The sequence below is a fragment of the Glandiceps talaboti genome, chromosome 1 (genome assembly GCF_964340395.1).
Source record: "Glandiceps talaboti chromosome 1, keGlaTala1.1, whole genome shotgun sequence".
NCBI classification, from domain to species: Eukaryota; Metazoa; Hemichordata; class Enteropneusta; family Spengelidae; genus Glandiceps; species Glandiceps talaboti.
Window position 1 is genome coordinate 2218816 of NC_135549.1, and position 25008 is coordinate 2243823.

Consider the following 25008-nt stretch of genomic DNA (forward strand, 5'->3'; position numbering starts at 1 on the left):
AAGAGACGGTGGAGCATCCAAAGACCGTAAAGTTAGTGTGAAAGAGATGGTGGAGCATCCAAAGACCGTAAAGTTAGTGTGAAAGAGATGGTGGAGCATCCAAAGACCGTAAAGTTAGTGTGAAAGAGATGGTGGAGCATCCAAAGACCGTAAAGTTAGTGTGAATGAGATGGTGGAGCATCCAAAGACCGTAAAGTTAGTGTGAAAGAGATGGTGGAGCATTCAAAGACCGTAAAGTTAGTGTGAAAGAGATGGTGGAGCATCCAAAGACCGTAAAGTTAGTGTGAAAGAGATGGTGGGGCATCCAAAGACCGGTAAGCGGTAAAACTAAAACTTGTATTTGTGTAAGGAGTTACTTTTATAGGAACCAACACCTTTACAGACTGTAATATGGATACCAATTTACTCCATTGTTCCATCAGCTGGGAACCAATCTAGCGCCGCACGGCATTCCCCGGATTGCATAGTGCCCTCTATCGACGCCGAATGACAACGATTGTTTGTTAAAACTAGTGACTGACTAGTATGTTCCTACTCGGCTTACAAGTACATATTAACTCGACAGTCTATTTTTAGCAAATCTAGAATCTCCTAAGATAATAAGATAATATATGAACTGGAAAGCACTCTAAGTAGACAGCAGACATAGAGACGAATACTTTCTGTATACTATAGCAAGTTGTGCCACTTCATTGCTCATGACTTAGTTGTCATTGTATTCAAATACCAATCTAATGTTGATGCTTCTTGTGTCTCTTATTCTTCTTGTTTTTTCTACGAGGACTGGTACTCCCACGGAAGATATCTTCTAGCTCTATAAGGGTGGTGAAATACAAAGATAAGATGTTGGAAATATGTTTTGCTCATACAGTTATATTGCATTTAATTGATCAATGTTTTGTGTATGGCTATTGGCCTTCTGTACTAACATTTATAGTTGCCATATCGATATCTGACGCTAGAAAATAAAAGTAAATGTTTACTTATACAAACAAACAAACAAACAAACAAACAAACAAACAACTAAGGATAGGAATAAATGATAGTAAGAGATGATAAAATAAGAGTGCATGGTCAGAAATATAACTACTTTCTGTTCCGAACTCTCAAAGGCTAAATACAGATATATGTACTGTCAAATATAGATAGAGGCTTCCATGGTGAGGTGTGTGTGTGTGTGTGCGTGCGTGTGTGCGTCTCTGCGCGCGTGCGTGTATATTTGCCATTGATTTTCATTAGCTGCATACTTTTGATACCGTGTGGTGGCATGTCTCTGTGTATAGAGGGCGACAGAGTAATCACGGGTATTCATTTTCAAAAACAGTGTAACACGTATTCTACCTCCTCTATGTGTAAATAATGGCCAGAAATACCACACAATTACTATACACAAATTCCACTTACTTTTGTTGCAGTATTTGCCATACCAATATTTATGGCACTCACACTTTCCTGGCTCAACACAGCGTCCGTGGGGACCACATGGATAACCACACAAGGCTGCAAATGAGGTAAAACATCGAACACTCTGACATATAAACTTTGTTATGTGAGCTAGTCTAGTGTACCACTCTCGAATCTGCTAAAGTACGGACAGGGAAAATATCGAGATCCAACACGAAATTTGCCATGTGACACTACGGGTGAGTCTGAATGCATGATATCCCCCCCCCACCCACCATCCCAGAATTCAGTGGCTATAATTATGACATTAATAAGAACAAACACAAGTCAGACAAAAGATATAATGTATATAGAGTGAAATAACCGTATGAATTAAATCTGCTATTTCAATGAAATTCTTTTTCAAAAAGAGTTGGATTTCTATTTAAACTAATGGTAGGGGCGAAGTTAAAACGTCTCGTCTCGAAGAAAGTTGCTCTAAAAAACGTTGAGTTATCCCGGCCCCATCCCCCTCAACATACACACATGCACAGACAGGTGTTTTACTCACTCACTCACTCACTCACTCACTCACTCACTCACTCACTCACTCACTCACTCACTCAGAATTTGATAACTTGGATCAAAATCAATCAGTAAGCTTCACAGCCATTATAACTGAATATTCACAGTGCAGTGAACAGTGTGACACCGTAACGTAATAAACTTCAACAGGTCTTACCTAGCTCACAATGTTTTCCACGGAATCCATCTTGGCATGCACAGATACCGGGTGAAATACAAGTTCCATCGTTATAGCAGTGTGGATAACACAATGCTGGAAAAAAGAGCGGGAATTCACATTTATATTTTCAAACAATCCCTTGGTTAAGTTGATGAAATCCAAGCTAAATATCGTTTTAAAAACTTTCAAAGCGTGTCATCTATTTAGAAAACTGACCCGACATTTCCTAGTGATGACATTTTCTGATATTCAATCCTATGAAAAACTTTAATGTTCTTCAAAATATTTTGGCGATGGGGTGTTTGTTATACCATCAAGTTAAAATCAATACCATAAACGCACACGGGTCACAAACTATACATAAATATTATTTATCATATTTATCAAATGGATACATAATTACACTTTGACATTTTCTTCTATTGTGTTGGCATTGTATATTTTCGCCTTCTAAACTTAGCTAATAGCTGCATCTCGTATCTACAGTACAGTACTAGTCTGACTAGACTTGACTCCCCAGTGTTGACGCTCTTGGCAATATGGAATTCAAGAACCGTTACGGCAGATATTGCAAAATCACACGTGTGCAGTCTGTAATTTTATATTCTTAGAAAATCTATATTGCTTTACCTTGCCCGCACGCTGGACCGTAATAACCATCGGGACAATTACACAGACCGTGCTGGTCACAGAAACCACCATTCTGACACCAAGGGTCGCAAGATGAAGATGACGCTGGTGGAAGAGTAGACAAAAAATTGTAAATGGGAATTAGATAAAATGTTCTGGTAGTGGTGTGTCAGAATAATAAAGGGCGTACGCGTCTCCCTGGGCAACCTTGAATTATCAGAGTTTCTTTAGTGCCATACTTCTTGTCATCATAAACCAGGTTTAACCGTTTGGGGGCGTGCTAACATGTACAACTCTGAAAGCAAACAATTCAAGGGATGATCACAGAAGACAGTAAGAATGCTTTGATAATTCAAGATGCTTACAGGTGTAAACATTATGAATGTGTTCTTATTTGTAAAAGGTATATTTCAGAATAACTGGCTCAAGGAAGATCTGAACTGACACATATATTGAACGTGCTCGGGAAAAACTTGTAAATCTTCATCTCAGGGCTGTGTGTTCCTGGTCGGGTTGCTCTAAATACCCTGCCAATGTCGATAAGACCTCTACCATTACAACGTAAACTATGAACTGTAAGTCGTCAGCGATTTTTTCTGGTTTGAACGATACAGACAGATCACGTATTCTAACTTAAAAAGTCGATTCTCGGCAACGAACCACTTTGTCAAGGTGTCAGAACTCCTTTTTTGTCTTGTTTAATTTTCTTAGCTCTTTGTAGGTTCCTTGAGTCCTTTTATTTAGGGGACGTGATTTAGTAATCATTGTGGTCAAATATTGGCATCACTTCTACTTTTCTCACATTTTACAGTGGCATTATACATCTGCATGTCACCAAATATAGGTTTGATTTGCATACCTTTGAGACACTGTTTTCTGAAGCGAATGTTCAGCGGCGAAATGTCAATATCTTCATTAAGTCTGGTATCTGTAAGTTTTAGAGTTATCATGACTGCAGCGACACCGTCTTTGTTACCAGTGCATTGAAAGAAAATTTGGAAATCTACGGACACAACAGAGAAATAGAAATTTCATTAAGAAAGAGTAATCATAATTTTAAGAGCTACAACGAAAATTTATAATACTAATAAGCTTATCCTAACAGTTTCAGAAATGTGAGGACTTAGGCTATTTAAAGGAATAATCCCGATACGTCAGCTAGTTTCAATTTTAAATTTTTGGATCGAAAATATTTGATTTTGTACGCGCAGTGGGGCCTTGATACTTGACGTGTGGTCTGAATGTACAAATGTATAGATTCACTCGTGACTTCGGTCCCGACAAGTAGGCCAATCTAGCCTTTGGAAGTTGTGGCCGTAAGTCAGCTTTGCCAATAGATCCAAACATGGGAATTAATTAATGCAGTACCTTCACACAAATTCACTGTGTTGATAGTAGTGGGAAACAACCGATACCTTTAAAATTATCAATGTGGTGGTAGCGGTGGTGGGATCGAGGCCTTACCATTGATTCTGTGATTCATGTCCCTTTTCACGTCTGAAAGTATTTTAACACGGGCCTCAGGAATGTTTGAATGGGGAGGCTAGGGGGTCATGTGTTAGAGAAAAAGGAAATAGAAGGAGACCACATTTTACGCAACAGACTGGGCTTGTTTCCCCGGGGGGAACCCCCCCCCCCCCCCCACAGTAATTACTGAATGCTCTGTTATGCACCCCCTGTAATTATTGTAGGCTGTTATGCAACCCCTCCCCCGTAATTACTGAAGGCTCTGTTATGCACCCCCTGTAATTATTGCAGGCTGTTATGCAACCCCTACCCCGTAATTACTGAAGGCTCTGTTATGCATCCCTCCCCCTGTAATTACTGAAGGCTCTGTTATGCGCACGGCTCTCAATTAAGGATTACAAGGATGAATGAAGGTAAAACATTAAATATCAACATTGTGTAAAAAAGTTAGGCATAGACAAGATAGTATGTCAAGTACACAATTATCTGTACCAAGTTGAATCAATTTGAAGACCGACTCCGGATTCATCAACGATGTCAACTGTTGTTATTACAGTCATATATCAATCACTACTGAGACAGACTAGCAGACAGCAGGACTATACCGCACACATTTTATTTCACTGAATATTTTTTACAGTTAGTTTTGACATGTGAAAGGAAATTGAGAGAGAGATATGGATAAACATATCTGACAGCGTATAAATACATTTGTCCGGTTTAGTGGGAGGAAAAGACCATAAATTTATCAGTTCAAGAGACAATTCTTCCATGACCACAGCCGTTGTCATCACCATGACGACCACCACCGACACCTCACTATCTATCCTCAACACCATGAACACTGCTGCCGCCACCAACAATAACATCGCCGAGACCATAACAATATGGCGACATCGTCTCCTCCTCAGCTGAGGGCCTAGTTCTCAACAACTGAATATTAAAGAGGTTAACAAGTGTTGCTGGTATGATGGAGTTTCTATGTCTGCATGGATGTGTAAATATATATGGACTTTTAATGTTATACATTGGAGGACTGAGTCCTGTCATATTTGGCAGGGGTGTTCGTTGGAAAATTGAATTCAAACTTAAATGATCGCACCATATGTGTAAAATATTATCATGGTGCATGGTGTTTGTGGTCAGAAGACTCAAACTCAAAAATCTACCGTGTATGCCACATCTGCTCGATTTGGTGGGATATTTCTATTGTTCCTAGATGGACGAAATATCTGGCAAGTAGATCTGATCCGTGGTATTCTAATTAGATCAAAAATGTTATTTTTTGGTTTGATATGTGACGTCATGAGATGCATTCATTAAAAAACCACATGGTAGTTTGATCAAAGGATACCCAATTGGATAAACTAGAAAAACGTTGGTAGAAAATGTTAATGTAGTACGTTCTTAGCAACGGCGACTATAACATAACAACCGTGTGACTGGAATGACCCAGGCTTCACTAATAGAATGAACTGATCAAGATTTTCATAGTCATTTATACTACAATGCCATTGGCGCCATTTTGTAACTTTATAAATCCTACCTATTAGAGTGTGGTTCGGAATGAATTAACTGTAGACAACCTATATGATTATTTATAAGGTAATTGGAGCAAATTTTGACTGTCTGTATAACACATACTGTGATGCGACGAACTCAAGGACTGACTGGTTGGTGTGATATTGATGATGTATCTGTTTCACCACACCCCAACCATCATTTACTTACTTACTATCATATCACTTTCTACACGTATAAATTCGAAGATTTTGGGGACTTTATTTGTAAAATCGAAAGTTTCGTTATTCCAGTCAATTTCGATTTGAATGTTCGGCCAATTAGAAGTATAACATAAGTTTTACTGTGCGACTTATTTTCCATAAAATGGAACCTAGCCATCACTAAGACCAGACGACCTCAGTTACAAACCATGTGTACTATATCCTTGGAATACCTAAGATTCTCAATTAAAATTACATGAACTGTGTGTAATTATCTCCATCTATATAATCCATGAAAATTCATCAAGTAGTTCAAATTGTTACATACAGGTTAACCAACATCACAAAATCACGAATTATTTCACAAGCCAAAGTGTGAGTAAACAAAACCAGCGCGACGACAACACACTATATAACATACTGTAAAGTTAGGTCACAGACTCTCTATTTGGGGGTCGGTCTTCTAACTAAAATATCACACCCAACTACATACAATATCCCGAAGGAAACTTTAATTGCCCTGCCACACACATGTATACGTATCTGGAGACCAGCAAACCACACGGAGGTCATAACCTCTGTAAAATAGCAGGCCACTCCACAGTCAATGTTCGTCAGCTACTTCTTTTCCTACATTGATAAAAACCGTGTCTTGGGCATGTAAGGAGTCAAAGGTCACACAGTGGGTAACTGTAGTGTTTGTATAATATTTGTCTGTGATTTTCAGTTGGTCAGATTGGTTTCCGTTTGATCTTAACGACAATAGTCTTCTCATGATCGATGTAAAATCTGACCGCCACAGGCTTCACTTGACTTATCGCAAGTTCTATAGGAATGTAGTTATAACTATAAACGTGCTGAATAAAAATCACCATTTGTGATTACACTTTATAGTTCACTGCAATGATAATAATTTTGGCGCGAAGCATCAAACTTTGAAGGATTTCAATCCCATATTTGTCAAAGTTATTACTACACTCTTTGTCACAAAAGCTTAGCATTTGGGTGTTTGAGACACACACAATTCTTGTTCAAGACACACAATCCGTGTTTGAGACACACTGAATCCTGGTCATAAGAGCTTAGCATTTGCCGTTTTGTGCAACAATTTACTCTAAAACAGTTTGATGTGTTCTGTGTTTTGTAATATGCAGTAGCAAATTTATGGAATTTATGATAATCACCTGGTTAGATTTATGAAAAAGGGTTTGGGCAATCTATATAAAGAATCGAAATGAAACGATATCAGACCAGAATATAGCAGTCGATAAATCTCTATTGCTATGGAATGGTAATTTGAAATTCAGAAAATTGTTAAAGTAAAATTGTGAAAAATTGTTCACCACGTGCGGCCTGGCATATGATGGCGACACAAATTCAGAATCATGATTTGTGTTTTGTGACAACCATACAGAAAGAATGGGATGGCATAATCATATATCTGCAAATGAAGCGCCAACTGAAGGACGAATTTGGGTATTGTCTGCCAGGCCACGTGTTTAAAACTTTTGCAAAGACAAATACACATTTATTATTGTCCTTTTTTATAACACATGGCCTTCGAATTTTGATGTACTAATTCTCCTAAAATATGGACTATTTATCTTGCCGTGTATAATGATGAGTCGTAACTATTAAATTGTTGCCATTTATCATCTTCATAATGATCTGTTTCTGTTCAAATGAACAGTAATATCCCCCACCACACACACACACTCAAACGCGCACACACATGCATCTATATGTTTCATAGTAACAGTACAATGTTGATGTCATTCCAGCAAACTTCAGCAATCTTCCACTCGCGCAGATTTTAGGAGAACGATCTACCGTTACCGCTAAGAGGTCATTGATATTTCGACGATGTGATAAGTCATCATTTGGAGAACTAGAGAGAGAGAATGGACCTAATTTTCATCCCCTTTTACGCCTGAGAGCGAAAAACTATTACCAGTCCCAGACAGATAGTAAAAATATATAGTTTGCTTACATCACTTCGTTTGACCCATAAATTGTGCTAGTACAGAGTGAAGGGGAAAGCTATGTCTGGTACTTACAGTAGACAAACTTTCGGTAGTAAACTTTTTATTTAACGAACATGTTTCATGACATTTGATGGTTCTGTTTTGATAAGAGGTGAAGTGATATGTGTTCTGAGTATATAGATAGTCTGTGACCTAAATTCATGAGGGCACTCTCACGTTAAGGACAGTTTAGGCGGTTAACAGAAATGAGATTTACTGCTAGAGGGGTATCAGAGATTGATATGTAGATGGGTAATAAAATAATTGACATGTTCGGGAATGTTTGACATGAATACATTTGATCGATATGATGGAGTATGTGAAATAACAATACGGAGGAGAAGATATGTAGTCAGAACTTTTACGGTGATGGCGAAGTAACAAAAAGAGGTAGTTGAAATTAAAAAAAAATAAAGACCGACATTTTGAAAAATTCAAAATGTATTAATTGTATTAAGCATGGAAAGGTCGGTCTCCAAATAACTTTGACGCAACCTTGAATTATTTTGAATAACGTCATCATTTCTCTCTGCCTGTTGCCAGCCTTGCTACTTAATTTCATGAAGATAAATTGAAGGAATAATTCCAATACTAAATGTTTGTCAATTAGTTTGTCAGTCTGAAATAAAGATTAGATTTTCAACAACATTTGCCTAAAGTCACGGTTATTGAACCCATTGGACGCTAGATAAATGTTAAAGGAAATTCCTTGGGATAAAAGTTAGATTTACCTCTGCTTGGATACCGATTGGTTTACACAGTAGACGCCGAAAAGATTTAATTTTAACTGTGCATGGCGCGTTCTCGAGGTCACCAACCTCACTTTTTGCCACCTCGCTATATGTTCAGACTAGCGCGATGTGCAAATGGAAATACACCATAATACGATGACGTAATCCTGAAACTTTTGCACCAATCGGGTTGTCTGTAGTAAATACTTTAATCTATGCAACTAGTAGTAGACGTTAGCTTTGCACAGTGTTTGCGTCTATGGCTAGTCCTAACATTTTGCATATCAAAGAACTTTAGTGATTTTCACTGTTTGTAATTCTGATGGAGAAGATCACACAAACAATTTTGACAACGATGTTAGATACATTTAATACTTTCCAAGAATTAAAGCTGTTGAAGAAAATTATATGATGAAATATCACCCTCTCTGCTTCTATGATAATTATAGTAACAGTGTATATCCCTCATATTATATGTATACGCCGCTTTACAGTAAAAATGAAAATAGTGTGTAATCATGTGAAGCTCCTCTAGCAAAAATATAACAAATTTGGTAACAAGTTTCTTATCTGAAATAAACACATGTCAATCAAAGGGATGGGGGCGTGAATAGAACCATGATAAACTCAAGATATGTGTAAATCCCTAAGTAAGGACATAACATTTTATTGGGGTCACAACAAGTCGAGTAATGTTGTGGATGAAAACAAACAAATCATCCATTTTAGTGTTCGCCTGGCCTTGATCCATGGGAAGGATGGTGAACGTGTAAAGTTTTCAAAAAAGGAAGGGAATTATTAAACAAATAGCTAATATTAATATTATACAAGACGTTATGAATATAATTTCCTTGAATATGAGAACAGATTGAGTTAATAATTTGAAATTAACTCATAGAAAAGTGTTCGGATCGATTGTTCGTTTTTAATAGATGATTTACTGCTTCGCTGCAGACACGATGGCAGTTTCTTTATATACGTTATTCACCTTGCGGCATATGGGGTGCCATACACAGAGAAAAGTCAGATACACAAGTCATGGATTTTTTTGTTGTGGAGGCAAAGGTTCGCCCGTATAGGTGTGACTCTCAGTCCGAGCAAAACATTTTCGAGCATATAGCTATAAGTCACGTGACATTCATTGTGATTTATATTTGTTTATTTGAAAAAAAGTCCTCGTTAAATCCGTTAAATTACCAAAAAATAATAATTACGGTTTCAAAATAGAGTCTGTGGAAGAAAAATTGACTTTTGTGTGGGTGTTTCGGGCATAAATCAACGTCGTACTTTGAACTCATAATGTTTGTCGAAATGTAATATTTGAAATGAAGTGAGTTCTGCGACCTCAGTCTTTCCATATTGTAAATAATGAATCAAATATGTAGCATTCATCTGACTCATCGTTAAATGTACAATTTATGCACAATATACAGTACATAGACCAGGACTGAATCATGTCGATGAACCCAAACACATCTTGAGTCATAATACCAATCACCGAAGGTCCTTGCACGTTATATTTTGATGTATATAATTTTGACAATGCATCGTTTGATTTTCCTGTCGACTTATATACCTGGTCTCATATAGTGGTACTGGTCTGTATCACTTTTGGTAAGAATTGAAACGCTAGAACTACTGGGCTGAGTAGACTGCAATCTGGTCTGGATGCTTCTTATCTAGGGGTGTTTTTATTTCTAATTCAACACAAGATAACGTCAGGTCTTAAAATGTGGTTTCCTTCAAATTGTCAAACAACAATTGTAAAAATCGAAAAGCTCATTGGCTGATGGAGCTGAAAAATGTTAATCCCAACTACATGTATATTCCTAGCAACCAAGACCACGATCTTAGCAACAGCCAAATATGGTCACAAATGTATCTAACAACTAAGATTGTGCCCATTGCTACAGCAAAATGGCGATGTATATTGCATGGATTACTAGTGCTACGCTTTATGTGATAGGTAGTCAATGGTAACTGTGTGAACACTGATGGGTAGTTAAGTGAATGAACATGCAAATATATGCATATCAACCATGGTTATACCCATAGCAACACCAAAACAACGCTGTCCTTTACAACTTAGGAAACAATAGTACCAGTCAACTTGCTATATTAAACATAAGTTACTTGATGTCCCACAAATCAACCCATGGTCTCATCACACACAAAATTACGTCATCTGAAGTCCTTTTTATAAAGTATGCAGTTGTACTGCAACGCCATTGATGTCATTTTTCGTTCTGACCTTTAAGGTTACACTCTGCTTAACCGGCACGTTAATTACCAACTCGAGTTTGACCACGTTTGGTTTGTTCAGAGCGCAAAAGGTAACGACTCAGCGGGGAGGAGATTGTCAGCTTTACGCTTCTATGCGTACAATGAATGCGAATTCAACGGAGAATAGGAAACCGTGTTTAGACGTTTCCGGTATTTTTTATTGAAGGATGTATGTGTACAACATTTATACGTTGGGAATAAAAAACACAAGTGTTTTAATGATTTAGTCTTTCCGTTCTACCTGAACATTACACACAATTTCTCCAGAATTGTGGAATGTTAAGACCAGACCCTACACAGTATAGGTCTGAATGTATAAAGTATCAGGCAAATTATGGGTTTATGACACAGTTAATACAAATCTAAAGCGATCTATGTCGATGACTTTAATTATTTGAAAACTGGCGAATCGGTTCTGTTTTCAAGGTGACAGGATCATGGCCTGTATGGCATTCACAAAATTTTCATCCTCTCCCAGTTTCCTCGCCTTCAGAAGATTGTCACATTTTGTATTATAATATTAAAATATTATATAACATTCGATAATTTCAGTTCTAAAAAAGTCATCGTGAATGGTCAGAATACATGTTGGACTCATGTAGTGAAAAGTGCACAATTTTCAATGTTAAAAAAAAACCTCAAAAGGGTAAATAATAAGTAGGCTACGGAACCTTTGATTGGAAGAGAATACCATAAGTCCAATAACGTATTCAAACAGTCCTGAAATTCATTCAGTCCTCAAACATATTAACCTCTCGGTGCACGCCTACTGATCAAACTTTTAGTTTAAATACATAAAAAAATAGTATTTGTGTGACTCATCCTAAAATAAAGTTTAACTAATGCTGATAAATTACAGCCAGACGACAACTTTGTACAGATTATTTAGGCGGGAAAGGTCTTTGTACTGCATCTGTAGGTTAACCATTGTTATATGTGCACCAGACAAAGCTGACTCCAATGTCCAATAATAACGAGAAGAGCTACGTAGGATCATACCATGCGGGTACACAAAGAATTTAGAAAATTCTGATGTAGAAATATGTCATTGCAACAACTATCTGTCATCGTATAAATCATAATGTAATGATGATGTAACTAACCTGAAGCTGTAAGCGGTATCTCATCAGACGGTGGTATGCTAAGCATCGGATGATCCATGATCTCCGTGTCTGAAGACAGCAGCTGTTCAAAAGAATACTTGTACTGTTCAAATAAAATAGATTGAAAAAAACAAAGTCAGTGTCCGCTCACGTTTCTCTCATTTCGGGCTTTTAAAGATCATTAAAGTCTCTGTGAAGTTTTAACAGATGAAAAATTGTACACTTGATCAGAAAGTAATGATGGTTAATTACATGAAATGAGCACTTGTCTTAAGATCAATCACTTTATCTAAGCACCGATACTAGATCAAAACATACTCCCTCCCTCCTTCCCTACCTACCTACCTACCTACCTACCTACCTACCTACCAGACTTGAATATATTGGGGCATTACAAAGTAATAATAATTAAAGACGTCCACTTTTCTCAATGAAACTCTCAAGAAAGAATGTCTATGTTAAGATACTGATTCAGAAGTAGTTCATTCCCAAATCAATCGTGCCATATTCCTTTCAGACATGGTTTCAATCGCCCAATCCATCAACAGCGCTTAAGTGGACTGGATTTGTGTAAAAGCTGAAGTGATCCTTGTTTACAATAGGGCATTTAGCTGAAAAGGGGGGTTGAACTACAAAAGAAAATTGTCAATAAACTTGACTCTTCTCGTCAACTGTTCACATTTATTATTTACATTTGTTATCATAGTTACGAAGTTTTCAGGTCAATGCCGTCGTTTTCTTTTTGGACATGGGAAGCAATTTTCTGCCATGCATTTGAAAGGCTTGTTGATGTTTTTCACGAACACACAAATTGATGAAGTGCCAAAACCTCTTCTTTTCGGAACAGAAGTCAAACTTCTCACATTCCTGCAGAAACATAGCACCAACCCTTTTGTACTTTTTAACACTTTTCATCTTTGCCAAGTCACTGTGACGGCATTAGTCAAATACCAACGTCTTTGGTATTGTGCCATGTAATTTAACGTTACAAGTACTATTAAAGGTGTGGTCCGTCACCTCAATGTAGTGAGACGTAAAGTCAATCCATGCTTGCAAATTTTGAAGGCGAAAATAGTGTCAGAATTCCGGCGTTAACGATGTACATAGAATTGGCCAGTAAGCCTTATTTGGTTTCAACGTATATTTGAAATTTAAAGTTACATACTCACATCAAAGAGTGTGAATCATTTTGTCTCAATTTTGCAAAAGTTGGTTGATGATGAAGACAAAGTAAATACAAAATGCGGTATGATGAAAATATCGCTAGGAATTCATTCAAACCAATCATACATTTTAGTAACAAATCATGTTGTTGAATTTCTGCTTAGACGACGGTCCTAATGGTTTTCATGTATTATAGTGTTATATCAGGGGGTGCAAATAACAACACAAAAACAAACAAACAAACAAACAAACAAACAAACAGACAGACAGACAGACAGACAGACAGACAGACAGGCAGGCAGGCAGGCAGGCAGACAGACAGACAGACAGACAGACAGACAGACAGACAGACAGGCTACAGGCAGACAGGCAGGCAGGCGGGCGGGCGGGCGGGCGGGCGGGCAGGCAGGCAGGTAAACATAAACACATACACAAAAACACTTTGTTGTTGACTATGTCGCCATCTTGATTTCCAAAGCAGATGAAAACGAGTCACATCACATGTTGTAATCGGTTTAATTCCACACTACTGATTTACTATATCACGTATCACAAGTCAGAGATACCCTTTCTTGAACTAAATGTCATTCACATGAGATGCCATCTAAAAGTACACCTTGTAGCTTCTTACACGTAATTCTGTGTTTGATAGACAATCGAGCTGATATTGACTCGGGGTTTCCAATTGTGTAAGAGTACCAGAGGTTAAATAGATGGCAAATTGTTCTGTTGCAAATATTTGTCCGTGAAACAGTGTATTGGAACGTGGCGATCGACCGTACAGCGTAATTCTATATTCAATGTTGTATTCTATACGATACAACAAACACCAGATTGAATCGAAAGTTCAAAACAGCGGAATTCAATAAACAAAATAAAAAAAATGTATATTTGACCCTCAGAACGAACCTTTGATATTGTCTAAATCTACGATAATGTTCAAAGTTAATCCGAGATTTTGCGGAAATATGTCAGATTTTGTGGCACGGAATGTTGAAATGTTTCATCTTGATAGTGGATCAACATATTTTCTGGCACACGAAAGTTTGACATCAGGAGACAGCTGTGTGTCGTAGATAGAATAAGATTTATCTCTAAGTATCAAATAGATAAACCACATGGATAGGTCAACATAAAACATGTTTTCAAAATAATACATCTATTAATATTTAGAGTCCACAGTTATGAAAGTATCATGTCGCTCGATGCTCAGCCACTTGTAATGTTTTGTAAGGCGTCCAGCAGATCTCATCTCTGGCATATTTTCTCGTTCAAACTTCAGATCACCGTATAGTGGTCTGAGTTGAAACACAATCTTCTCTGGGATGTTCTGAACCGTGTGAGCAAAGCCGACTATTTTTTAAGACAAGTCTCTGGCATGGGTTAGATAACGTTGAAAAGATGGTGGTGCCGGTTATGATGATGATGATGATGATGATGATGATGATGATGATGATTAATATGATGGTGATGATGATGATGATGATGATGATGATGATGATGATGAAGACTATGACAATCTAAACAACTGCATATGATGAGGGTGGGATGTAAGGAGGAATGGTAATTGGTATGATAGTTGGTCATAGTAAATTGAGATGATTGTTTCGATTGAGGACATGTCACTCATTCTACCATACATTATAATTCGACTGATGACACTATCCTAACGGCTGTCACGATATGTAATGCAACAAACACACTGATGACACTATCCTAACGGCTGTCACGATATGTAATGCAACAAACACTTAATGGGTATGTGACGCAGAAATTCGAAAAGTTCAAACATGCTAACCTAAATACACGAAACGTACATGTATACTGTCAATGTCCAATCACTGAAATAAACAAACTATGGGCACACCCCGGGGGTCACACTCTCGTCACATACGATGTATTGGCAGTAAACACACAGAAGGTGTCCATTGCCAAGCTAACTCAAATTTTCAAATTTCCGAAAATAAAACAAAATAAATAAATCATTTACGTAAATTATGTATTTATTTAGTCAATCAATCAATCAATCAATCAATCAATCAATCAATCAATCAATCAATCAATCAATCAATCAATCAATCAATCAATCAATCAACCAACCAACCAATCAATCAATCAATCAATCAATCAATCAATCAACCATATATTTATTTATTTATTTATTTATTTATTCATTCATAAATTTATTAAATAAGTGTTAACAGGGCGCAAGCTATTCAGAACTTTTGGAAATCCTCTGAGTTGAGAGAGATTTGTTGAGACCAACCAGGTTTTTTGCTTGTGTTTTTATTTATCTATTTATTTATCTATTATTCATTCATTCATTCATTCATTCATTCATTCATTCATTCATTCATTCATTCATTCATTCTTTCATTCATTCATTCATTCAATCGTTTGCTCATTCATTCATTACATAAGCTTTTTTCGACATATGCCATTTTATGCCATACATTATACCAAGGACGCACCGCGTGATGAGAGAAATTAGAATCCTCAGTGTTGACACGGACTATGTGATATTTCCACTAGTGCCACCCTTTCCGTCTTTTCTGATAGGTTAGGTTAGTTTAGGTTAGTTTAGGTTAGGTTAGGTTAGGTTAGGTTAGGTTAGGTTAGGTTAGGTTATGTTATGTTAGGTTAGGTTAGTTTAGGTTAGGTTAGGTTAGGTTAGGTTAGGTTAGGTTAGGTTAGGTTAGTTTAGGTTAGGTTAGTTTAGGTTAGGTTAGGTAAGGTTAGGTTAGGTTAGGTTAGTTTAGGTTAGGTTAGGTTAGGTTAGTTTAGGTTAGGTTACGTTAGGTTAGGTTAGGTTAGTTTAGGTTAGGTTAGAAGAAAGACTGGTTTATTTGAGTAAATTTGGCATGGATGTTCAGCTCAAATTTAATATAAACTGTTCTTTAACTTAGCATTTCCCCGTCGTACTATGTACATGTCATGAGAATGTTTGTATATTTTTCACCACATAGCTCCTCTAAAGGTTAATATCAAGGTTAGGTACTTAGCAAGCAGTAAATGCATCAAGAAGTCACGTTCATGAAGTCAACGTTATACCAACCTCGACCTTATTTCATACACCAATGATCGCCTTATTTCATTTTCACGACTGCTGAGTTTGAATCGTTTAAGCTCTTCATTCAAAACAAATCATTTTATTCCACAAAAGCAAATGTGGTGAACTGATAAGCTTACACAGTCTTTTACAATTCTTATAGACGCTACATATCATTACAATTATTCTGAAAAATGATGTATGAAAAATGAAATAAACAATTATAAACCATTACAAAGTGATAGGTATGTGTAAAAAGGGCGCACTAATCCCAAGACGTTCGAAATGTTTTTGACACCGAAAACAAGTAAGCAGACGATAATATTTGGACAGCACGCAAGGAATTGGAACTACACGTGATTTAGTGAAAAATCGATGCCAGATATTAATATCTAGAACTGTTTTTCATTTTCGAAACTCTTTCAAATGATATCTTAGGGAATGAACGGAAATCACGGTGGGGACAGGGAAGCCTGAGGAGAATATGGGGAGATGAGTCTCGAACAAAATTGGTGGTGCGAAGGAGGGCATTAAATATCTGATGGTTCGAAAGGGAGGGAGGGAGCTGCTACGAAATAGTTTGTTCATGGTTTGAATCAAATGAAACCTCAGGAGTATGTTTGCAAAATCTTTCCTTCTCTCCCCCTCCCTCCTTCCCTATCTCCCCCCCCCCTCTCTCTCTCTCTCTCTCTCTCTCTCTCTCTCTCTCTCTCTCTCTCTCTCTCTCTCTCTCTCTCTCTCTCTCTCTCTCTCTCTCTCTCGTCAGTCGGACTAGGAAGGAGCGTGGTTTTGCCTCTGGTCTTTTTGTTACCACTGATATATACAAAGTGAGTCTGATAGAATATCTGTTTACCGAGTTTATCATTCTCAGATAACAACTTTCAACGCGTACTGGACACACGCTACAGTGCTCGGTACAACAATGACAATAAATAAACTTGAGAGTAGAGGACACGTCTGAAAATAAATAAGACCCATTGGTTTTCAACGAGGAGGTGTTGAATCAAAAAGTGACGATTACTTACATGTACCTCCCCATTAGACTATTGATTCAATTTTATTGTTATGATACAGATTTTAAATGTTGATATTTTGTTCATATGGAGCTAGCTGTGACTTTGAGATAATTATAGGGCACAGAGAAAAGTGAACCCCAGTGTACATATACTTCAGCTCTCCCAACGAACGAACGAACGAACGAACGAACGAACGAATGAACGAATGAATGAATGAATGAATGAATGAATGAATGAATGAATGAATGAATGAATGAATGAATGAATGAATGAATGAATGAATGGATGGATGTAGTATATCTGCCAGTATCTAGATAGTTACATATTACTTTGTTAAGTAAATAGGCAAAACGAAAATGACAGTAAAATAATTCAAAGAAGAACCAAGTGTATGATAATAGTTGGCTAGATAGTATTACATCCATGACCATACTGTATATGCTACTGGTATTTGACACTTGAACATTGGTATGCAGTGTCTAATGACATATCCTCGGCATCGGAATGTCAAGGGTAAATAGCTGCAAATGTACCAACACAGTCTCCAAATAAACTAACCCGGTCACAAGAATCAATTACAAGTATTCTTTTTAAATTAACATTCACTTAGATAGCCTGGATGTGCAGAGTCTTGACAGAACTCGGGTGTGTGAAATCTGCCCGCGGGCAAATGCCCTGTTAAAAGTCATGCATCAAGTTGTACAAAATACTAGTTCGTCATTCTGAGGGCAAATCTTCTAGACAGTGTCTGGTTTTCGTTAGAGCCGATTAAACGAAGCAAATATCATCGACCATACAGCGAGAGTTTCTTCTCACCCTGTTTCACTGCTTTAGGCTAGTATAAATTTACTATTGTTTAGTACAAGAAAAATTAATCCTCTATTCCCCAACATCAATCAACCCTGGTAGAGAAGTATTGAAATAAAGAAGTTACGCTCTACAGCTCAGAAAGCTGTCATGAGCGACTAAGCAAACATCTGTAATCGCATTAAATGTGCGAAGTTTGGAAAAAGAAGTGGTGATCATGAGTTTACCGTAAGTGCGCTGCCCTATGTGGTACGGAACAAATTTGTGGTTTTATCCGTGCGTAACTTGTGATAGATTTTGCTGGACGATTTAAACCCCTTCCCAAAAAAGTGTCCTCGGCAACTATACAAACGGTCGGGTATTTTTCGTTTAGTTGTGTCAACGGAAATCTATGCTCTGGCTCGCGAGAATGAGTGATTCGTGATCTTGGGCAACTTTCTTCCCTGAAGAAGGCCATCTGTGTATGGCCAAAACGTTGGTAATAAAACTATTTTAAACCGTAGACAAACGGACTTGTTTTCCTTTCAATCAAATTACAATTCTTTTCAAGTCCATATCTCCTCTCTGGTACATCAACATTGTAGTTGGACTGACGGTAGCTTTCACCACAAATCCCAACTTTTACTCCATCTCATCCAAGTAATGCTACACATTTTCTTTTTATATATAACCGTTGACAGGTCATCCAGAAACCTTTCTATTTCAGAACCAACCTAATTAAATTTTTCCGAAAATATCCATAAGTGTCTATTTCAGTCGCTCTCTCTATATATATTTAAGTTTCCCAAGTAGTTGAGGATGACGCTAACCAAGACTTTGCCCCATGTTTCACCTTTCTCTATGTAAACGCCAACTAGATTAATATAAAGTATTAGTTTTGCCTGAAAGCTATATGGTTCCATCATAGGTCGCATGGTCTTTCCATCTGTTAGAATTTATAGGACAGTGATTGTCCATCTCCGACGCTAAAGATACAACGTTCGACCAACATCTGATATAGGGTAAATACCATGCAATTCTATATCAGGTTAATTAGAAAGTTCCAAATCACTGAACTGAATTTGACTTGCACAAACGGCAGACTGCCAATATCTCAGAGTAGTACTATGTTTTCACGTACTTGTACCCACGAACGGCAGTAAAGGCTGACCCCTCGAACTCAAGTTCATCCCCTACTTATAGACACTACACTTTGTCTAAGACAGCAATTCTTTGAGAAAATACACCACATTGACAAATGTCAGTAAAGCCTAAACGTGTAAAAATAACAACATTTAAGCGCATTTACGCTAATACATCCGCATTCTGAATATAGAAGCGCGGATTTCCGCAACTAATGAAAATTCCCTGAAAAGTTTACACCTCGGTAAACTTTCGACAAAATGAATCGTTAGGCAGAGTTTCCGACATGCAAAACAAAGTCGCGACGTTTCACCCTACAAGTTGGTCGCTGATGAAAGCGACTCTTGACCTAAACTATTATAATTTTGATATTTACTCGTAAATCTACCAATTCTGATAGTGCATACAAATAACTAATCAAGAACCGACAGAAAATGTGTCTGCCAAAGAAGTGTGACCTGAAAAATCCTTACTTTCCGTAAGGCTAAATTTCAAACGACAGCTTTATTACTCGTAACCCATGTGTGGAGTCGTTAATGGTAGCTAATAGCTTTTCCAGATCTATTTTCCAGCATAATATCCCACAGATTTAAGTGTGTAAAATCACTGGTAAGTTCAGGTGTCAAAATACATATAGTTTATCTCTATTTGCGGAGGTCCTCACAAGTACAGAAAACAAAGAAACACTTTGTCTAACATATGGACAATGTAGATCTATGTACATCTGGTTATGTGATAAAAGACAAACCATATCCCACATTTCGGGTACTTACAGCTACCAATTTGAAGACTAACACTTCGTAAACATTACACAGACAGTTGCTGACTATATCGCTTTAACATGTCAACAAGACAATAAAAGCTAAACAAACGGAACGGAATTTAGTGGCCATTTCCCGACCGACCAGTCCTGCTAATTTTATGGGTGATACCGGTTTCATCATTTGGGCTCTTATTTGGGCGATTAAATCAGACTTGCTCTACGAAGGGCCATGGAGAATCTGAACCTTATAAGTGGATAAGTATCTGCGGCTTCTTTTTTCGTAGTAGCACGAAGAAGTAGTGCGATGTTTTTAATCACAAATTCGAGAAACCATATTTGCCGGCGTTTCAATCCCAGATTTTCGCATCTGTTTCAGTATTAGCACATCCATAGAACCATAAAGGTTACACGGAATCATTAATTCTTTTCTTCTGGACCAATTTGTTTCCAGAGCTTTGAAAGACAACTGATTCGCACACCTACATTTTAATCCCTAATCCAAACTCGGCATTTTATGAAAATAAATTTACTTATTTTACATCCAGATCCTTTGCAAAGTTGCCCAAATTTATTCCATTCCAATGAGGTTTTATTTCATAAATTTCGTGATCATCGCATTTTTCCAGCTCTGTACGTAAGTTTCACAATGTACCCGCGATAAATATTTATGAATACGGAAAATACATGCCAAATTTTAGGTTATATGACAATGTTTATAGATATAATAATAATAATAATAATAATAATAATAATAATAATAATATTTATTTTTATATACCGTAAATCCATAAAATGCTCTAAACGGTTCACAAAGTTAAAAAAAGAAGAAAAAGCACTTGACATTAAAACAATACTTCGATACATCTTAAAAGACAATTAATTAAAAGCTTTGCGGAAGAGATGCGTTTTTAAACTTTTCTTAGACTGGTCGCCAAACATTCACGAGTAGGTGGCTGCCAAAGCAGAACCAGCAACTAGCATTAAAACACATCAAAATCCGAAAGATATCCTCTGAAGCACCGTCGACATACTTATTACAAAGTCCGTTCATTCATTCTTTCATTTTAATTTTAAGTACTAAAATACAACTTTGCAGAAATCTATTAAACTGTGTTATAACTTGAAAAGTTGATAGTTAAAAAGACATATTTTCAAACAGACGTTACCAAGGAAATATCATTTGGCTCCACTACACTACAGAATTATACATAAATCTTAGATAATCCACAAACAAACATTTGCCACAGTAACCTTTGCTCAACGCCATACGCTGATTCGTCATTAGTTGTCGAGAAACTTTCGGCAGCTGTTTATGCAAACTTGATATCAGATTTTTGTTTATTTTCCTTACACTGTGTCCTTAATATCCCATTCCCAATGAATGCTCCTAAGAGTTGGGAATGTAATAATATTAGTTGGTACTATAATCTCATTGTTTTAAATCTAGTCAACTCTCGCTCTGACGATATGCATGATGTTCCCAGACATATGAAAGGTGAACGAACGCGTGTTGGGAGAAATAATTGAAAAGAGAGAGATCATTATTGTCTCAGGATTCGAAGCGAAATGGCACAGGGACAGGACCTTGAAATAAATACAACCATACAAAGATTTTTTTTCTTTTAAGAGCACGTTTCAGGAACTCTGCTCTGAATCCTGCTGTTTGAAGAAGTGCAATATGTTGACTCACTCGTCATTAATATTTTCCAGGACATAACAAGACACATTTGAAGCCAGATGAAACCATTTTAGATTTTTGTACAAAACACGTTCCCGTTAAAAGTATAGGGAAAACGTAGCTTTCTAAGCAAATTTTATCCCATTTCAGTTTTAATTTAGATCGGAACCATAGAGAAAGTCCTCCTCAAGGAATATATGCCGAATGGCTAGCTTAAAATGCAAAGAAAATAATTTTTTTTGATCACTGAAAATTTAGTCTTAAGCATGCCCTTTTTCGTGTGAACGTTTTCATTTTTGCCGACACTTTTCCGAACTTTTCCCAGGGTTTTGGAATTTTTATAGCGCGCCCGCGCCCATGAATTTTGACTTATTTTGTTTTTTGGGTGTATATCTTTGTTCAGAATGTCCTATGGTGTAAATGTTTTGGCAAGTTGAAGATTCAGCACTAAACAATGTCGCTATTCTCGACATGTGCCCGACCTCAACAAGAAATATTACACTTGCAAGTCATTTGTTCAAAGCGACTCAAGAAAGTGATTTTGAACAAAACAAGTGCAATGGAAACCAGTAAAAAGTTGTCGTCTGGCTCGACAAAAAACTTATCAACAATCAGAATGCTACATTGTATCGTCTGGCAGGGCAAAAGTTTAACTATATGTACAATTATTCATTTGAATCCACCGATATGTTCATTTGAATTCTCAGACATGTTCATTTGAATTCACAGATATTGTCCATTTGAATCCATCGATATGTCCATTTGAATCCATCGATATGTTCATTTGAATCCATCGATATGTTCATTTGAATTCACAGATATTGTCCATTTGAATCCATCGATATGTTCATTTGAATTCACCGATATGTTCATTTGAATCCACCGATATGTCTCAATTGGTATAAGTTGCCTTAGTTGGTGTATGTAACACACCAGACGATGAAAAGTAATAATGTAAAGTGATCATGAGATTTCCGACATGTCTATAAAATACAGTAAGATTTTGTTGAGTCTAACGACTTTTTCTTTCAAGTCAACTGGCTTCCATTGTATATGTCACCAAGTTTATGATAACAATGCGACATTCTATACAAAACAAACGATTCCCTGAGGCTTGAGTATATCAACGTTTCAGATGGCTTGTTTTGTAGCTACTTGCCAGGATTAGTTTGACATGTGGAACTAAAATAGCGTACGGTATACGCAGTAATTCCATTGCAATTCTAATCAAAGGATAAGGGAAACTCCCTGGAATAATGAAACTCATAATGGAGAAAATGACAGAGAACCACAGGGGAACCACAGAGTAGTCACCCATTTTATGCATTCTCCCCCTCGCTTCTCGCGTTCACTCTGTCATTCCCTCCATTTTCCCCCTTTTCTCTCTCTCTCTCTCTCTCTCTCTCTCTCTCTCTCTCTCTCTCTCTCTCTCTCTCTCTCTCTCTCTCTCTCTCTCTCTCTCTCTCTCTCTCTCTCTCTCTCTCTCTCTCCCCCCCCCAGGTTCCGCTAATTAATCTCCAACTGTGCTCTATCTGAGTGATAGACGACTTAAAATTAACATATGCAAAGATAACTAGATCATCATATTGTGTCAGGATGTGTACACACATCGTTCTCTTTCTCTAGATTAACGTACTCAGAGTCTTACTGGTTTCTTGTAGAAGCATTACGGGAGATGATAGATGGAAAAATCCTCCATGTCATCATTTTCTTCCATGAAGTGTCTAAGTATACTTTAACATAATCTAGGCTTATAATTAGTGAATAGATAAAACATACCCTGTATTTGGACTCCCAGTTAAGTATCAAGGACTCTATGTCAGCGGGAACAATCGGCAACGTGTTGTCCTCAGAGTTTTCATTGTAATCAAGATCTTGCAGGAAAGGAGCGAGCGTTCCATTTTTGATGACAAAAATCTCAGCAGGTATGCCTAGGGTGAAAAGAAAGTCAGAAAACCCATGAAAAAGAGGAGAAACAGAAGTTGATGGAACGACATATGTATTTAGTGTTGCAACAATCTTTGGGAAATAGCGCACAGTAAAAATAAAGAGTTGTAAAAGTAAGACCATATTGAGCGATTGAATAACTGTACTGAGTATGGGGGTAGCACAAAGATGCAACTTTTCATTTTTTTGCAAAGGCTCACATCTCATAGAGGTCAGCCAGTCAAGCGTAAACTTAAACAGATTCTGTTTCGATCGTATTTACGGTCATAGCACTGATGGAAGAGTGATGTGAAAGTGTATCGTGTACTGCATCTCGTCACGGTAGGTATTGCATAGCAGCGTTGGGTACGATTTAGCCGGCATAGTATACATGTGTACGCTAAGCCAGAGTAATGACAGATTGAATGGAACGAACTCCGGGACTTGGAAAATAATGTCTGAGACGAGTTTTCTACAAACTTTTGGCGATATTCCCATTTCATTGTAGACTTTGTGTAATCTCCTTTTGACAAATTACTCCTACGGTTCTTTTTCGTCCATGAGCTTTCAAAAATTGCCAAAATTTGACTAAATTTACAAAATTAGTCTAAAATATTGTCACAGATTCAAGGGTAGTTTAACATCGATAAATACTCTTAATGAGTGTACATACAAAAAAAATAAATTAATGTACAGCGTTGATAACGGAAGAGGCAGATATCCATGCATATATCACTCCTCCTACGGTATATTCGATACAACTAACAGTATATACACTCTTTATATACGCCAAATTGAATTTGACGCACAATTGAACACAGGCGTCGCTGAGTTCTGTTTTTCATTTGATACGATCGACCACCACTATGTTTCTCGTGCAATGAAAGCTAGGGAAATAATAGAAACTTCAATAGTTTATATGTCGTCATACTTTACACGGCCTCTTACCAGCTAGACGTTCTACTTGTTGCGAGTCCAACCATAGCGATAATCGTGATTTATCAGCTAAGCTATACGAGTCGAGCAGTATCAGTCCGCACAGTATAGCGGACCACAACATCTTAAATGGAATCTTCGTTCAAACTTTTTACTGTTCTCCGACGGAGTTGACACCGAGAATTCCGTGAAACGCGTTCGAGGTTTTGCTGCTAAGAAGCTGTGATAAAATCTGTCGATAAAACCGGGGTTGGATGATCTACAAGAAGAGAAAACGGACACTTCGATAACCCCGTCCGCTCAACTCGAGTCTCAGACTTGTTGCGTGCTAAACTGTTAAAGGAACATATATGTAGTGGAATCTGCGAATAGGATAGTAATTAGGCCTCCTGGACTAGTGAACTTTACAGAGGGTGGCTCAAATGTGCAAATCTAACTAAAAATTGTGAAACCTTCT

At 37.3% G+C, this 25008-nt stretch overlaps 1 protein-coding gene across 1 annotated transcript; it reads right to left on the minus strand.

Annotated features, from left to right (window-relative positions):
- LOC144443174 (wnt inhibitory factor 1-like) lies at positions 1-24675 on the minus strand. Its single transcript, XM_078132556.1, has 8 exons — positions 24564-24675; positions 23469-23620; positions 12091-12193; positions 3618-3761; positions 2759-2863; positions 2126-2221; positions 1405-1500; positions 1-814 (listed from the first exon to the last, which is right to left on the minus strand). Exons 1-8 carry the CDS (start codon positions 24673-24675, stop codon positions 732-734), a joined length of 891 nt encoding a protein of 296 aa, XP_077988682.1. The 3' UTR covers positions 1-731.
- Positions 24676-25008: the final 333 nt, after the last annotated feature.

Bases quoted from the DNA above. Each gene is read 5' to 3' on its own strand.
- LOC144443174 (XM_078132556.1), bottom strand. From the start codon at position 24,675: ATGTTGTGGTCCGCTATACTGTGCGGACTGATACTGCTCGACTCGTAT. The intron at 2,222-2,758 runs GTAAAGCAATAT...TCTTTTTTCCAG, and splicing joins CGGTCCAGCGTGCGGGCAAG to CATTGTGTTATCCACACTGC. The intron at 815-1,404 runs GTAAGTGGAATT...CCACCCTTATAG, and splicing joins TGGCAAATACTGCAACAAAA to AGCTAGAAGATATCTTCCGT.